This window comes from Lepidochelys kempii, chromosome 7 (assembly GCF_965140265.1).
Source record: "Lepidochelys kempii isolate rLepKem1 chromosome 7, rLepKem1.hap2, whole genome shotgun sequence".
Lineage (NCBI taxonomy): Eukaryota > Metazoa > Chordata > Testudines > Cheloniidae > Lepidochelys > Lepidochelys kempii.
The window spans coordinates 79,099,517-79,116,646 of record NC_133262.1 but is presented as its reverse complement, the minus strand read 5'-3'; the positions used below and the strand labels follow the sequence as shown (position 1 = coordinate 79,116,646).

Sequence of the window (17,130 nt, the reverse complement as noted above, 5' to 3'; positions counted from 1 at the left end):
TTAATTACACTGTCTAGTCCAGCATGGCATTTTATTTCCCCTCTTATCTGTTCTGTTCCCTCCTATGCTACCTGAAACCCCCTTTGTCTCGTACTGCCTAGTCCTCTTCTCCCTGTACATTTGCTTTCTCTCCTGGACATGCCGCCTAGACAGCCACTTGATCCTCTTCTCCCCTTGCTCTCTTGGGTAAAGTGTCCCACTGCTTCAATCCCATCTCCACAGCTCTCCTACATATTCCTCTGCAGGTGGCTGGAAACTGCACTCTCATTATTGGCTCTGTCTCAGAATGGCAGCTACCATTTTTCTCTCTACTTAGGTGGCAGCAGACCCTACTCAAGGCTTTTAGGCTGGCTCCTCTTCCTCATTTTAGAGAGACTTCCAGGCTCCTCTTCAAAATATAAGAAAGAGTCAGGACACCATGTGGCCAACCATGTACAGACCATCTGTGATAAATGAAGTAGGGGGAGGGTAGCTCCCTTTTATGAACGCCCCGCCAGCAGCTATAAAATCCCTCTTAGTAGCAGTCTCTAATTGCTCTATCTGTAAAGGGTTAAAAAGTCTTACTGCTATGCACAGGTAAAAGGAAACAGTGGACAGCTGGCCAAAGGAGCCAATGGGAAGGCTAGAACTTTTTAAAATTAAACAAAGACTCCCCTTTTGTCTGTCTGTCCTCCGGGGGAGAGGCGGACAAGGCAACAGGTATGCTCTGAGAAGCTTGGGCCAGGTATTGGGGGGGGGGGGGGGGGATCAGTATCATACCTAGAAACTACTCATTTAAAACCCCAGATATTTTCTTAGATCAGGAAAGGTCTAGGAAGATGCGATTAGGTTTATCCCTTTTATTTCTTTATGGCTTGTGGATTCCTCTGTGCAAACCCAAGTGCTTTTGTTTTGCTTGTAGCCTTTAAGCTGGATCTCAAGGAAAATATTCTTGATGCTTAGATCTTGTAAAATAAATAAATAAAAATCTAGCAATAGCCTGAGTTCCCAGATGTATTCTCTTTTCTTTCTTTTAAAAATAAAAATTTACCTTTTTTAAGAACAGAATTGGATGTGTATGTCTCAAGAGGTTTGTGCACATGTTTAATTAGCTGGTGGCAACTGCCGATTCTCCTCCCCCTTCTCAGTTCTTCCCCCATGGGGAGGGGCGGGGTGGGGCTTGAGGGTACCCCACAGAAAGGAATTCTCAAGAGCGCCTTCCTGGGCTCTCAAAGGGGTTCTGCACTTGTGTGGTGGCAGCATCTACCAATCCAAGGTCAGAGAAAAGCTGTTACCTTGGGAATTTAATACAAGCCTGTAGTGGCCAGTATTAATTTTTAAAATCCTGGTGGGCCCCCATCTTCTACACTTGAAGTGCCAGAGTGGGGAATTAGCCTTGACTTATCTAAAGATTAATTTATTTAACCATGTACACACCATTAAGTTTCACTCAAAAATTCAAAATTCACTACCTATTTATTTCAAATGGAAGACTGTTCCTTTTCACCATGCCCACCCCCCCACTACTGCCATACTCTAAAAAATATTAAAAAGGTAATTTTCACCTCCATTGTAGAGACGGCCATCAGACGGTCAATCAACGTGGAGCTCTAGTTATCCTAACCCTGCAGAAAACTGGCATGCAAGAATCCTAGGGTAGGTCTATCCTACCCGCCGCATCGGCAGGTAGGATTGATATATTGGGGGTTGATTTATCGCGTCTAGTCTAGACGCGATAAATTGATCCCCGAGCGCTCTCCTGTCGACTCCAGAACTCCAACACTGTGAAAGGCGCAAGTGGAGTCAACAGGGGAGCGGCAGCAGTCGACTCACGGCCGTGAAGATGCCATGGTAAGTCAATCTGGGTACATCAACTTCAGCTATGCTATTCTCGTAGCTTAAGTTGCGTACCTTACATTGACTCCTCCCCTCCTCCCCCATGTAGACCAGGGCCTAGGAGCTGCAATAGTGGGAAACCACACCTCATTACACCCTAACTAGGTGTTTCCTTAATGCCTAACTAGTTCCCTTAAATGCAGTCAGTATTTAAGGAATACTGCCAAATCACATTTATGCCTGAAAGATTTTTTACCTACTGTTTACAAGATTACCACAACTTCAAAATTAGGATATTACTTTTGTCTAGTCAGCTTCACTGTTTCCCCTGGGTAGTCAATGTCACCTATTTGGAGAGTCACACATCAGCAATGGGAAAAAGCTTTTAAAGAGGGAAATGTGGTTTTCAAGCCACAAAAACTGGCCAGGAAAAACAAGATCAGGTTTAAATTAGGGCTGTCAAGCAATTAAAAAAAGTAATCGCAATTAATCACCACTGTTTAAAGAAATGGTATTTTATTATTTAATATTTTCAGATGTTTTCTACATTTTAAAATATATTGATTTCAATTACAACACAAAATGTACAGTGCTCACTATGTGTTTATTATAAATATTTGTGCTGTAAAAAAACAAAAGAAATAGTATTTTTAAATTCACCTCATACAGGAACTATAGTGCAACCTCTACCATGAAAGTTGAATTTACAGATGTAGATTATGTACAAAAAATAACTGCATTCAAAAATAAAATGATGTAAAACTTTAGAACCTACAAGTCCATTCAGTCCTACTTCTTGTCTGTCTGAGTGACTGGCTGAACAAGTCTGTTTACGGCTGCAGGAGATAATGCTTCGGGTTCTGTAGTTTCTGCATCAGACTGTTGTTCTTTTAAAACTTCTGAAAGCATGCTCCACACCTCATCCCTCTCCGATTTTGAAATGCACATCAGTTTCTTAAACCTTGGGTCGAGTGCTGTAGCTATCTTTACAAATCTCACATTGGTACCTTCTTTGTGTTTTGTCAAATCTGCAGTGAAAGCGTTCTTAAAATGAGTATGTGCTGGGTCATCATCCGAGACTCCTATAATACGAAATACATGGAAGAATGCAGGAGAAACAGAGCAGGAGACATACTATTCTCCCTCAAGGAGTTCAGTCAAAATTTAATTAACGCATTTTTTTTTTTAAAACAAGAATCATCAGCATGGAAGCATGTCCTCTGGATTGGTGGCTGAAGCACGAATGGGGGATACGAATGTATAGAATATCTGGCAATACTAGCTACAAAAGTCCCATGCGAACGCCTGTTCTCACTTTCAGATGACAATATAAATAAGAAGCGGGCAGCATTATCTTCCATAAATGTAAACAAATTTGTTGGTCTTAGTGATTGGCTGAATAAGTAGGATTGAGTAGACTTCTAGGCTCTAAAGTAGGGGTAGGCAACCTATGGCATGCGTGCCAAAGGCAGCACGTGAGCTGATTTTCAGTAGCACTCACACTGCCCGGGTCCTGGCCACCGATCTGGTGGGCTCTGCATTTTAATTTAATTTTAAATCATAGAATCTCAGGGTTAGAAGGGACTTCAGGAGGTCATCTAGTCCAACCCCCTGCTCAAAGCAGGACCGATCCCCAATTTTTGTCCCAGATCCCTAAATGGCCCCCTCAAGGATTGAACTCACAACCCAGAGTTTAGCAGGCCAAAGCTCAAACCACTGAGCTATCCTTCCCCCTTCATTAAGAAATGAAACTTCTTAAACATTTTAAAAACCGTATGTACTTTACATACAACAATAGTTTAGTTATAGACTTATAGAACGAGACCTTCTAAAATGTAAAAATGTATTACTGGCACACAAAACCTTAAATTAGAGTGAATAAGTGAAGACTCGGCACATCACTTCCGACCCCGCTCTAAAGTTTTACATTGTTTGTTACATAACTACACTCAGAAATAAAACAAACAAAATCTACATTTGTAAATTGCACTTCCATGATAAAGAGGTTGCATTACAGTACTTGTATGAGGTGAATTCAAACAATTTCTTTTATCATTTTAACAGTGCAAATATTTGGAATAAAAATATAAAATGAGCACTGTAAACTCTATTCTGTGTTGTAATTTAAATAAATATATTTGAAAATGTAGAAAAACCATCCAAAAATATTTAATAAATTTCAATTGGTAGTCTATTGTTTAACAATGCGATTAAAACTGCAATTAATCATGATTAATTTTTTGGAGTTAATAGTGTGAGTTACCTGTGATTAATCGACAGCCCTAGTTTAAACATTAAAAATTCTTTAAAAACTAAGTTTTGAAGTTGGTGTCACTTAATATGTACTTCTACTCTGAAACATGACTAAAAAGCATCGTTGGGCTATTTTCATAGAATCATAGAAATTTGAACTAGAAGGGGCCTCAATAAGTCATCTAGGCTGGTCCTCTGCACTGAGGGAGGATTAAGTATTACCTAGACTATCCCTGACAGGTATTGGTCTAATCTCTTCTTAAAAAACCTCCAATGACAGAGATCCCACAACTTCCCTAGGTAATTTGTTCCATTGCTTATCTGCCCTTACAGTTAAGTTAAGCATTAAGAAAAAGCTTCCTAAATCTCCCCTGCTGCAATTTAAGTCCATTACTTCTCATCCTGTCCTCAGTGGATAAGAGAGCAGTTTATCACCCTTTTCTTTACAACAACCTTTCACACACTTGGCGACTTATATCCCCCGTCAATCTCTCTTCTCCAGAGTAAACAAACTCAAGGTTTTTAATCTTTTATCATGGATCATGTTTTCTAGACCTTTAATCATTTTAACTGCTCTTTTCTGGACCTCTTCCAGTATGTTCCACTCCTTTCCCCAGGTGTGGTGCCCAGAACTGGATACAATAGTCCAGCTAAAGCCGTATCAGCGCTGAGCAGAATGGAAGAATTACATCTCATGTCTTGATAACTGGTTGGTGAAATATAAGTATACAACTCTCAACCAATTTGGGGTTTGTGCTCTGCTTCTTAACAATGTCCTGAGGTTGCTAGTCACGCTCTGGAGCCAGCATGAGATAGCTTGACAGAGAATATCTGCACCTTGGTTGGTATGGTTCCTAGGGATGTAAAAGTTTAAACTGTTAACCAATAAGCTTAATGCTTATCGGTTTCAGTTCAGCTGTCGCCCCGCACCCAGGGTGGCAGGCAGCAGGGCCCCATGTAAAATGTGGGTGTGCTGCAGCACCTCCCACACCTTTACTTCCCTGGTTAAAATGTTTAACCAACAGAATTTTAACAGGTTACACGGGTAGGTGTTTTATACGCTATTTACATTCCTAGTGGTTCCACCTTTCATTTTCTGAGTTCATAGGTGATGGAATCTTAAGACTCCCAAATGCTACTTGATTAGCTAGCTGCAATGCCTCACACACCCTCTGTCCATTCAAGACCAGAAAGATGCAATTATTTCTTTGCATGCAGACCTTGCTATTGTCATTCATGCCTTTGTCACTATGGGCTTGTCTACACTACCTGCTGGATAGCAATCCGTCCGGCGGAGGTCGATCAATCACGTCTAGTATAGCTGCGATAATCGACCGCTGAGTGCTCTCCCGTCGACTCCAGTACTCCACCAGAAGGAGTGCAAGCAGAGTCAATGGGAGAGCATCAGCTGTAGACTTACCGCAGTGAAGACACCGCGGAAGGTAGATTGAGTACATCAACTTCAGCAATGCTATTCACGTAGCTGAAGTTGTGTATCTTAGATCGACCTCACATGGTAGCGTAGACAAGCCCTGAGACTGGACTAATGCAGTGTAATGTTAAATCCATGACCTATGATCTGCATTGCCTACTGTCCGGTTTCTGGGTGGAACACAAGGTGTTGGTTTCAAAATGCTAGTTGCCCTAGAAACTGCCAGAGACACCATTGATTATTTGTTGTAAACCCCAGCTATACTTTTGGGAAAAGGGAGACTTCATTTTCTAATGGCCAGGAAAAATAAAACTATGGACTAAAGAAACTAATAACTGGCATTACTATATATGTTTTCTTAACTATTAAGGACACCTAAAATTATTGGTAGGAGACCTTCTTATATTTTATGCATAATACAAATAGTAATATTTCTGCGGGGCTAATGAAAGCCTTTGATATTTGCAACCCCTTGGTCTTCACAAGGTTTTCACAGCACAGACAGTTGTGGAGCAAAAACAACTATGTTGACATAAAATGGAGTAGAAATCTGTTCAGTCTTGACTATTTTGTTTCAGAAGTGCTAACATTAGAGAAAAGCCATAAAAACCTCATGGAAGTCAGAAGACATGACATGACTGACTATACCAAAGGGAAAGATTTGTTGAGTAAGGTGGTAAAGCATGGTTCTACTTGAAAACTTAAGTAGCACCAACCTCTCCAACCTACAAAACCAAGGAAGTTAGATGCTAACAATACTTAATGTTTCATTAAGGCAGCATAGTTAAGATCACAAAGGCTATATCTACACTACTGCCAGATCAACACTCCCACAATCGATGCACCAGGGGTTGATTTAGCGGATCGAGTGAAGACCCGCCAAATCGACCGCAGATCGCTGTCTGGTCAACCCCGGTACTTCACCACGAACGAGAAGAGAAAGGTGAGTTGACGGAAGAGTGTCTCCTGTCAACCCAGCGCTATGTGGACACCACAGTAAGTTGACCTAAGCTACGTCAACTTCAGCTACGTCATTCATGTAGCTGGAGTACTGTAACTTAGATCAACTTACTGCAGTCGTGTAGACATAGCCTTAGTCAGGAAACTCAAAAACTAAACATCTTACAACGTCAGTCCCCAATCCTGCAAACACTTATGCACATAAATAACTTTACACACAACTACACTTAAAGTCAATGAGACTACTCAAACATACAGTCATATAACTAAGTTGGCAAAACCAGGGACCTAGCTTGACCATGGTACGTATTATTGGAACATATTTTATGTTGTTCTTCATATACCATAATTATGTGTGTTATGCTGTGTGACTTATATGGAAACCTTAACTTCGTTTCTAAATTAGCTAAGCATTCATAAGCATATATAATGATGTTATAGTCATAATTTTTGTACCTAATATTTATGAAGATCTATTAAAGTCGTGTCACGCTTTCATGTGACCAATATGTTACACTGAATAACTTGGTGAAATTTATTTCTGCTAAGTTTCAATTGAAGCATTATGTTTCATTGGACAAACAAGACAGAAGTGGGACTTACATATTCCTTCACATTTTTTGTCTTCACAGCTTTGTAAGAATAATAAGCAGGGTACAACATCCCAAACACCAGCCTATGGAAAAATAAATATTTTTAAAATCTGACAAACTGTATATAAAACATAGCAATAATCTCAGATATACAATTAAAAGGGTGAACAACCTAGCAACAGCACTCTAATAGCTTAAAACAAAATAAAGATTTTACAGCAGTTTGAAGGAAGCTTTGGGCAATGTATAATGGTCCTGCTTTAACTCAGGGATGGCTAAAATGACCCTGTAGAGACTGATCTATTTCTTAGGACCTGCCTCGTTAACAGAAGACTGGAATATTGCCAATTAAAGAAAGTGCACTAGTAGCAATGGTACGGGTTTCAGGTGTCGTTCTACCACACATAGCTCCATGGTAAGTGTTGTCATAGCATTGCCCTTCGGGGAACTATTCTGCAAGTGCAAACCCAGCTCCTTGAAACAATGATTTGTGGGTGGTTTTGAAATAGATTCTACACTACCAAGAGAATTATGGAAAGTCCAAATCCATTTTCCTGGAACTCCCCAGGAAGCGCCGCCATTTCTACAACGTATTGCTGAGATGGAGGCTAATCCAAATGGTAGAAGCTCAGATTTTGCGCAGACAGCTAATTTCTGCTCCAAGTTTTGAAAGTTTCTGCACCCCTCCCCGTCAAAACAGAAAAGAAAGAAAGAAAAAAAAAGGACGACCCAGGAGTGTGTCCCAGCAATGCACGCTGAGAGTCAGAGCAAGACCAGCAGATAACTGAATTCATACTACTGCCTCATGGAAGCTGTATTCTCTTCACCCCTATTAGTCATGGTAAAGAGCTTTTAAATGAGAGCCACATAAGCATGGATTCGTGGGACAGTGAACTGAGACACGGAATCAACAGCAGGGGCTAGAGCAGGGGTCAGCATCTTACGGCACGCGTGCCAAAGACAGCAAGCGAGCTGATTTTTAATGACACGCTGCGGCCTGCTGGGTCCCAGCCGCCAGCCCCGCTCAGCCCGCTGCCGAACCCAGGCCAAGACCTCAGCAGGCCACAGCGTGCCATTAAAAATCCTGTCTGCCCCAGCTCGCTCTTCTCCGTTGCACTCCATAGGTTTATGGAAATATGCTTAGGAGTGTAAAGGATGTAACTGGAATATGCTTTATGCAAAAGGTCTCTTGTAAGGTATCATTACAAAGCTTATAATCTACTGAGTGCATTCATCCTATGTGTATGAATGTATCATTCTTGTATCTGAAGCTAGAAATATGAAGTGTTACTCTGAACTCCTACTGTAACTATGCAACGTGTGGGCCATTAATGGTGGTTTAGAACAGTGGTCCCCAACATTGTGCCCGCCAGGGCATTTTTATGTGCCCGTAGGACATGCTGCTGGAGAACCGGCCACTGAAATGCCGCTGAGAAGCACTGCCATTTTTCAGCAGTATTTCCGCGGCTGGTTTTCCGGCAGCCGCACTCGTCGGTGGCATTTTGGCGGCGGAGTGTCCGGTGCCCACCACAGCCTTTTGAGAATAGCAATATGCTATTCCCACAGAAAGGTTGGGGACCACTGGTTTAGAATCTTGATGGCTCCAATTAACCAGGACAATTGACTGTAAATGACTGTTTACGTGTAAGCCTTCCTGTGTTCATGTGAGTTAGGCCGGAAAGAATGGAGGCTTGGGGTCTCACAGGACATGTGACCATGTTACCTGGTACTGGAATCCATCTTAAACCTGGTGCTTTTCCATTTAGAAGGAGGGATGGAGTCCCCGAGAGACAGAAGATTCCCGCCTTGTGCCAAAGCCATAAAAGGGGGCTGCCAGACATGAGAAATCCCCTAGTTGCCACCTGAGCTAGAACTAAGGGCTTGTCTATATTGGCACTTCACAGTGCTGCAACAAAAAACACATTCGCCTGAGAGCAGCAAGTTTCAGCGCTGTAAATTGCCAGTGTAAACAGTGCACCGCACTGGTAGCTACGCCTCTCGTGGAGGTGGGTTTGTTTTTTGGGGGGGGTTGTTTTTTTTTAATAGCGCTGGGAGCACTTTAGCATGGCAGCACTTTAGTGTTGCCAGTGTAGACTAGCCCTAACAAGGGAAAGGATTGGGACTGACTAGGAAGGAATCTAGTCTGTGAAAGAAGCTTATCGGAACATCGCTGAGGGTGAGATTTTATCTGTTTCTAAATGTATTAAGCTTAGACTTGCATGTTTTGTTTTATTTTGCTTGGTGACTTTTTTCTGTCTGGTATTACTTGAAACTGCATAAATCCTACTTCTTACACTTCATAAAATCATTTGTTTATTAACAAACCCAGAGTAAGTGATTAATACCTGGGGGAGCAAACAGCTGTGCATCTCTACCAGTGTTATAGAGGGCGGACAATTCATGAGTTTACCCTGTATTAGCTTTATACAGAGTATAATGGATTTATTTGGGGTTTGGATCCCACTGAGAACTGGATGTCTGGGTGCTGGAGATAAGTAACCTGCTGAGTGGTTTTCAGTTAAAGACTGCAGCTTTGGGGGTGTGGTTCAGACCTGGGTCTGTGTTGCAGCAGACTAGCTTTGTCTGGCTCAACAAGGCAGGGTTTTGGAGTTCCAAGCCATCAGGGAAAAACGGGCTCAGAGGTCATTTCAGCACATCAGGTGACAGTCCCAAGGGGGTCTCTGTAACTGAACCCGTCACAGGCTAGCGTTGAGTGCACTGTGATTCTATCAGATGGAGGTATGATGGATTGGTTTTTGCATTCGCAGACGCACCCAGAGACCCATTTGGAGATTCATTGGGACGAGAGGGCTTCACCACTGGACTTTTCAACTGTGGCCACAAATAGCTTTGGTGATGCGTGAAAGGGTCGAGTCCTGTGGAATGCCAGTGCACAACGGACATCAAGGGAGCACAAGGCCTTGTCAGTAAGGGAGGAGTGTGGTTTGGGGCAGAAAAACAACAGGTGTATGCACTGATTTGGCAGGAAGGGAATGGGGAGAAGCGAAGCACAAATTTCCTGTCCAGGGGAAGAGGAGAGCATTGCTCTGCGAGTCCTCCCTTAGAGCAATTGAGAGTCTCATGAGGAGCAAAGAGGTCCCATCAGGGAGGGAGGGTGCCCCACTTCACAAAAGAGGTACAGGAGCATGACATCGTGTAGCTCCCACTTGTGCTTGAGGTAGACTCCTGCTGAGCATGTCAGCCAGTGAATTCTGGATGCCTGGTAGGTATACTGCTTGAAGCGTCACATAGTTCTTGACGCACCAGTTCCAAATCCAGACCAACTCAGAGCAGAGGGAGGGAGACTGCCCTGCTTGTTGATGTACACCTCTGCTGCTATGATGTCAGAGAACAGTTGAATGTGGAGGCACTGAATGAGCGGGAGGAAGACTTGGCATGTTTACTGGAAGACCGAACACATGTGCATCCTGGCTTCCTGTGGCATCCACACATCCCGAGCTGTGAGATGGCCTAAGTGGGCTCCCCAACCCACGAGAGAGGCATCTGTCACAGTGCTGGCCTGTGGTGTGAGAGGGGTAAAAGGGGTGCTGATCATAATCTTGGAGAGATCAGACCATCCTGTGAGGGAAGACAGCATGGCCTGGGGAACTGACACCCTGGACTCTATAAGGTTTCTGTTGGGTCCATGATGTAGAGGAGCCATGCTTGAAGACAATGCATATGGAGACGTGTGCAGTGTCATGTATGTGCAGGCTACAATGTGACCAAGGAGGGAGAGACAACAGCTGACCATGGTGAACTGTCTGTGACACATGCCCACTATGACAGCTATCAGTACTACAAAGTGGTCTGCCAGGAGAAAAGCCCTCTCCACATTTGAGTTGAGTTGCACCCCAATGAAGCGTATTGGTGTGTACGTGTCAACACTGACTTTTCCTCATTAAACACATATACCTGGAGATGCTAGAAGACTGTGAAGACTGAGGATCGTGGAGATTGCTTCCTGTCACAATAGCAACACAAGGAGCCAGTCAGTCATCGAGGTAAGGCATTACTAAGTAGGCTAGTTGGTGATTCTGGGAAGCTAGCATGGCAAAGACTTCAGTGAACATTCTTGGCACTATTATACCAAATGGGAGGACCCAAAATTGGTAATGCTGGTGCCCTACCTGAAAATAGAGGAACTTGCAGTGTGCTGGGTCAATGTGCAGGTGAAAGAAAGCGTCTTCTATGTCAAGAGTCACAAACCAGGCTCTCTTGGATAGGGAGGGGGGATAATCAAGCAAATGTGAATTTGGACTGTCTGATCAACAAGTTGAGTACCAGAAGATATAGAATGGGGTGGTGCCCTCTGCACTTTTTCAGGATGATGAAGTAAGGTGAGAAGAAGTCTCAGCCCTTGTAGTGAGGTGGGACAGGTTCTATTGCCTCCTTGAAGAGTAGAGCGTGTCTGCATCTTGTTGGAGGATCTGTTGATGAGATGGGTGCGGGGGAAGAGGGGGGGAAGAGGGAGTTTGATACAGCAGGAAGGAGAGGAACGCTATGGAGTCTCTGGGCTGAATGATCTCGCCCCAATAGTGAGCAAATAGGGCAAGACAGCACTCAGAGACAATATGGGATTCCAGGGGTGGCATTGGTGGAGGTTCATTGGGTCTCAACCTGCATGTCAAACTGAGGCTCGGTCTTCTGCTGGGAAGTAGTTGAGGAGATGGCTGTGGCAGAGGTGGGGAAGGAAGGCTTCTGTGATTGGTGCTCCTGTTGGCGCGGACAGTAGACTGGGCAGGTAGTGTGTGGGGGTGGGCAGAAGGGTTGTTTCTGCTGTCTGTGTCTCAGGACCAGAGTACATATACATCAATGGACCATAGTGTGGCTGTGGAGTCCTTCAGCAAGTGGAGGGATTCATCCCTCTTATCATTGAACAGCTTGCACTCATCAAAAGGAAAACCCTCAATCGTATTTTGGGCCTCACTGGGGAAGCCGAACGATTGTAGCCAGAAGTCTCTTCGCATAACAATACTGGTCACAAGAGAGTGAGAGGACATGTTGGCTGCATCCACAGCTGCCTGAAAGATCACGTGGGTGACCATTATCCTTTGTCTAGCAGCACCTGGAATTGCTGCTGTTGCTCTGGTGGCAGCTTGTCCTTGAACAATACTAGCCTATTGTAATAGTTAAAGTCCTACTTGGCTAGCAAAGCCTGGTACTGGTGACTCAGAATTGTAGTCCTGCAGAAGGCTAGACCTTCCTGCCCAGGAGATCCAGTCTCTTAGCTGCCTTGTCCAGAGGAGCAGACTTTTATGGTTGCTGCCATGCCCATTCCATGGCCTCTTGGACAACCAGGGAGCTCAGGGCAGGGCAGCTGATGGATGAAAAGAAAATCTGGCCCTTTAGAAGGCACAAAATATGTCCTCCCCACCTGTTTTGTGCCCCCTCCCAAACACACCTAAGCAGGGGTATGCCACACTGCTTGTGCCAGCTGGAGGATGGCCTCGTTGATGGATAGGGCTAGCCTAGATGGCCCCTGGGTTGGATAACGTCCAGGAGTTGTTGATGTGAGTCCTGAACCTCCTCCCACAGGATTCCCAGGTCTGCCACTACTCTCTGCAGCAAGTCCTAGGATGACCACTGCCAATAGAGTGAGAAAACAGGAGGAGGATGATCACCTCATCCAGCAAGGACGACGTTCCAGTCGGGGCCAGTAGTACTGGTTTGATTTCTCCCTCTTTTCCATACACTGATGGCACTGGTGGGTGCGCAGGAGACAGCCAGTAGGATGCCTGAGATAGTACCTGGTGCCTGTGGTGAGGATTCCAAAGTCCCCAGTATGGCCTAAAGCAGGGGTCTCAAACACACAGAGCTATTTCCCGTGACTCAAACATAGGCACCGACTCCCCACCTCTGCCCCCTCCCCCTCCCGCAGTGTGCCACATCCCCACTCCTCTGCCTACCTCCCAGTGCTTCCCACTGCCTGTTTGGCAGCGCTTAGGACTTTCCAGGAGAGAGCGGGGAGGAGCGGGGATGCAGCACGCTCAGGGGAGGAGGTGGAGAAGAGGTGGGGCAGGGAAGACATTAGCTGGATCAGCAAAACATAACCCACTTCTGGCCCTGCTGCTGCCAGCTCCCCCACACATGCTCTGGGGAGGAGGGCAGGCAGGAGGGCTCTCGGAGCTGCTGTTTAAAGCAGTGTTTACAGTCACTCTTGCTCTGGGGGGTGGGGATGTCTGCTGCATGCATTTCAATGAGCTGCTTCCACAATCCTCTGAAGTTCACCTGAGTCAAACTGCCCAAGCTTGACAAACAGCCTTGCAGCTCCAAGCTCCCGACCAAGCCATTGAGTCTGCTCTTCCTGAATCCCCAATCCCCCCTCCAGCTATACCCCGACTCACACCAATCCTCGGCCAGCTCCTTTGCCACTCTTCAAATCTCCCCTCCCTCAAGGGAAGGCCAAACACACCCACCATTGAAATCTGTCCCCATTGATCCCATGCACAGTGTGAAACACTGGGGAAGAAGGGAGCCAGGAAAGCAGCAGCAGCCACTCACTGGGAAAAGCTCTTTTCCTTTAAGCCTGGGAGGGAGGGAAAGGGAAGGTGAATCAGAGAAATATCACGGGGGGTGGGGGGGGACTTTTAATAACATACTATATTACAAAGTGTAGTCAAAAATGAAGAATATCATTGTATGAAAAGGTTTCAGTGATGTGGCCCTCGGGCCAATGTACTAGTCCTCACATGGTCCTCGTGGTGATTTGAGTTTAAGATCCCTGGATTAAAGGAAGGGCCCCTCAGATGTGGTGGGCCCCACAGAAAGGGGTACCAGGCCTCTGTTGTTGGATCATTTACCAGAGGGTAGGGCAGTCTGGAGCGTACATCCAGACTCCAGCATGATGTCTGGAAGAAGGAAGGTTCCAGCTCCGAGAACTCCCTGGACTCTGAAGACTGTTTCAGCAGGGTGGGGTGGAGGGGGCGAGGCGGGGGGGGAACGGGACGACAACTATCAGTACCAGAGGGCTGCAGTGTGACAGAGGGACAGTCTTCTCTGGCAACAGCAGAAGGGGCTTGTCCTCTGGAATCGGGATGTTGTGGGTGAGCAGGGGGCTGGATAAAAAGGGAAGAATGTGAGTAGGGGAGGATCAACTCTTCCACCAACAGAAATGCCTCTGAGTGTCCAGGCGTCCATGGGGTACTGTGGAGATGTTGAAGGGACCTTGTGGAGTCTGCAGGGCTGGCCTGTATGGCAGGCACACAGGTAGTGGTGGAACAGGCGGCACACATGCCAGTGACTTTTCTGAATACTTGGTGCAGAAGTCACCATCGGATCCCATTTGTGCCTGGCCTTACCCTCCAATCTTGGGCACCGATCCAGCCGGATCCATAATGGACATCTCACCCAACCTGCCACGACTTGGGGAGAAATGCTTGGGGTATCTGCTCGGAGTATCTGCTCTTGTACCCATAAGTGTGTTTTTTTGCTCTGATGCTGGAACTTCTCCTTGGTCTTCAGTATCACCAGTTCCAGGGAATTCAGAGTGCTCGAAGGGGCACTCACCACTGCCACACAGGTGTCTCCTGGGCCCAGATCCAAGTACACCTTGGGTCTCATTCCTTCAGATATTTACGAAGATGGAGCTCGCGAGATTCCCAGGTCTGGGGCAGGAAGGATTTTCAAATGGCACAGTGAGTCAGGATGTGTGCCTCACCAAGGCAACAGAGGCACCGCTGGTGCTCACAGAGAAGGAGCGCGGGCTGGAAACAGTTTTTGAAGCATGGAAACTTGGGCATAGTCTCCGGGTGGGGGAGAAGAAGTCCCCAACCAGGGGAAAGAAGAGCTATACTAAATATATCTAACACTATAAAAACTATTTACAACTATTTTCCACAAAGCAGAAGTGAATCACTCTCTTAGAAAACCAAGAGCGCAAAGAAACAGGGTTTTCTGACTCAGGCCATGGAGAGGTCAGAAGAAACTGGAGAGGTGTCAACTCTCACTACCTCTTATACCCTCGGCCGGGAGCACGAGGAGACACAGTAAGCGTGGGCGGGTCAAACACTGCAAAGAAACACTTCCGGACTCCAGTGCATGGCATGCACATGCATCCATTTGTGGACTCTCCACAGGGATCATGACTCAAAGAAAAATCTTTTTTCTGTGAATGAGATCATAGTATTCTAGATGGAGAAGATCTACTATGGATGAATAACTTTGGGGACTGTCCAGTTGGGCAGTGCATCTCAAGCATGCATGCACCTCATCCGAAATAGTTGGAACAGTCAAAAGTCATTCATTGCATACAACTACTTCTACTGGATTGCAGAGGTCTTCCTTTATAGTAATCCAGAACTAGAGCCATACATTCAATTTAAACCTTACTCTTCACTGATTTCAAAAGTATCAAGAGCAGCCTGAGTGGAAAAGAGTACTATACTGGGCCATTAAATATTGCCTTTTCATTTGAGTTATTCTTCAAAGGTCCATATGTCTGGAGCTTAGATTTAAAATTGCCTTAGATAAATCACAAATTAAAGTAGAATCTCAGAGTTGCAAACACCAGAGTTTTTTATGAAGTGATCAAACAACCTCATTTAGAATCTGAAGTACACACACAGCGGCCAAGACAAAAAATAAAGCAAGTACAGTTCTGTGTTAAATGTAAACTGCTAAAAAAAAAAAATAAAGGGAAAGCAGAATTTTTCTTCAGTACAGTAAAGTTTCAAAGCTGTATCAAGTCAATGTTCAGTTGTAAGCTTTTGTAAGAACCACCATAGCGTTTGTTCAGAGTTAAACACTTCAGAGTTATGAACACCTCGGGAAATGGAGGTTGTTTGTAACTCTGAGGTTACACTGTATTCTCCCCCCACCCCCGCCCCAAAGCCCTCTGAAATTGTCTGGTATAAGCGAAGACTACATTATACAGAATTTCTTGAAGACACAGATCCTGGAAGAAATGATCTTCAAACTCCAATTTAATAAAGCACAAAGTTCTTCGATTTACATTAATTAAAATCTTCATGATAAAAAACAAAGCAAGGACAGGAGAAGCCCCTACAATCTAAACCAGCTGTTGGGATGCTCTTGCTGGAAAAATACAAAATTGAATTCTGGTCTTGGCAAGTAAGAGAAAGATAGATTTTCACATTCAATAAATCAGTGCATGATTTATGGTGGTTGATCAAGACATCTGCACAGTGTAAGGAAGAGTTTAAACTCAACAAAAGGGGTTTTCAGACAACTTTTTATTTTTAAAAAAGGGATTTGAAGGGCCATTTGAAAACATGAACCAAGCATTGAAATGTAATTTTCATTCTGCAGTAACCAGCATCATATTAGCTAGATGGTCTAAAACCCTAGTTCATAATTCTAGCCTGAAGTCCGCTAAAATTATGTTGGAATTAAGATGGGAAACAGCAAGATAAAGTCTCAGACAAGGCTTTTCCTAATCTTATAGTCAGAGTTTAAGGCCAGAAGGGACCACCAAATTATCTAGTCTGACTTCCTGCATATCACAGGCGACCAACACAACACAACCCAGCACCTGCACACTAAACCCAGTAACTGAAAGTAGACCTAAGTACTACAGCACACAGGAGACTAGACTACTACGTGCCACAGACAGAAAACAGTAGGGACTGAGGTGCAACAGTGCCTGAGGACTCTCCAATGGCAGGGAAATGATGAAGTGAGATGTAGCCACACAATCCTGGCAAGTGACCTGCACCCACACATTGCAAAGGAAAGTGAAAAACCCTGAGGTCGCTGCCAGTCTGACCTGGGGCAAAATTTCTTCCTGACCCAACATCCGGCCATCCATTATATCATGAGCCTGTGAGTAAGAATCAGCCAACCAATCACTTCAGAGAGAAAATACTCAGTGCCACTTCAGAGCCCTAGCTGCCCAATACCCTATCTCTAGCCATGGCCATCTCTGATGCTTCAGAGGAAGGAAATTAAAAAAATATATACATTTTTGGGAGAGAGGTGATCCCTGCAAGTGTCCAGCTGAAACCCTGAAGAATTAGCTTTCAGTAACGTAAGACATGAACTGAAAGTGATCCCTGGCACTGTTGAGCCCGCCCTCTACCATCACAAGCAACCCCATTGTAAGAAAAAAAAATCACA

The 17,130-nt window shown here is 44.8% G+C and overlaps 1 protein-coding gene across 3 annotated transcripts in view; it reads right to left on the bottom strand.

Moving 5' to 3' along the window:
* Positions 1-17,130, bottom strand: part of REEP3 (receptor accessory protein 3) — a 69,204-nt gene that overhangs the window by 28,954 nt on the left and 23,120 nt on the right. For 2 of the 3 annotated variants that reach the window (XM_073353438.1, XM_073353437.1), the window contains one exon: positions 7,064-7,136. The exons of the other annotated variant lie outside the window; for it this stretch is intronic. In XM_073353438.1, the coding sequence (XP_073209539.1) occupies positions 7,064-7,123 (60 nt within the window). In that variant the 5' untranslated portion in view covers positions 7,124-7,136. The remainder of the gene's footprint in view (positions 1-7,063; positions 7,137-17,130) is intronic. 3 annotated transcript variants of the gene reach the window in all.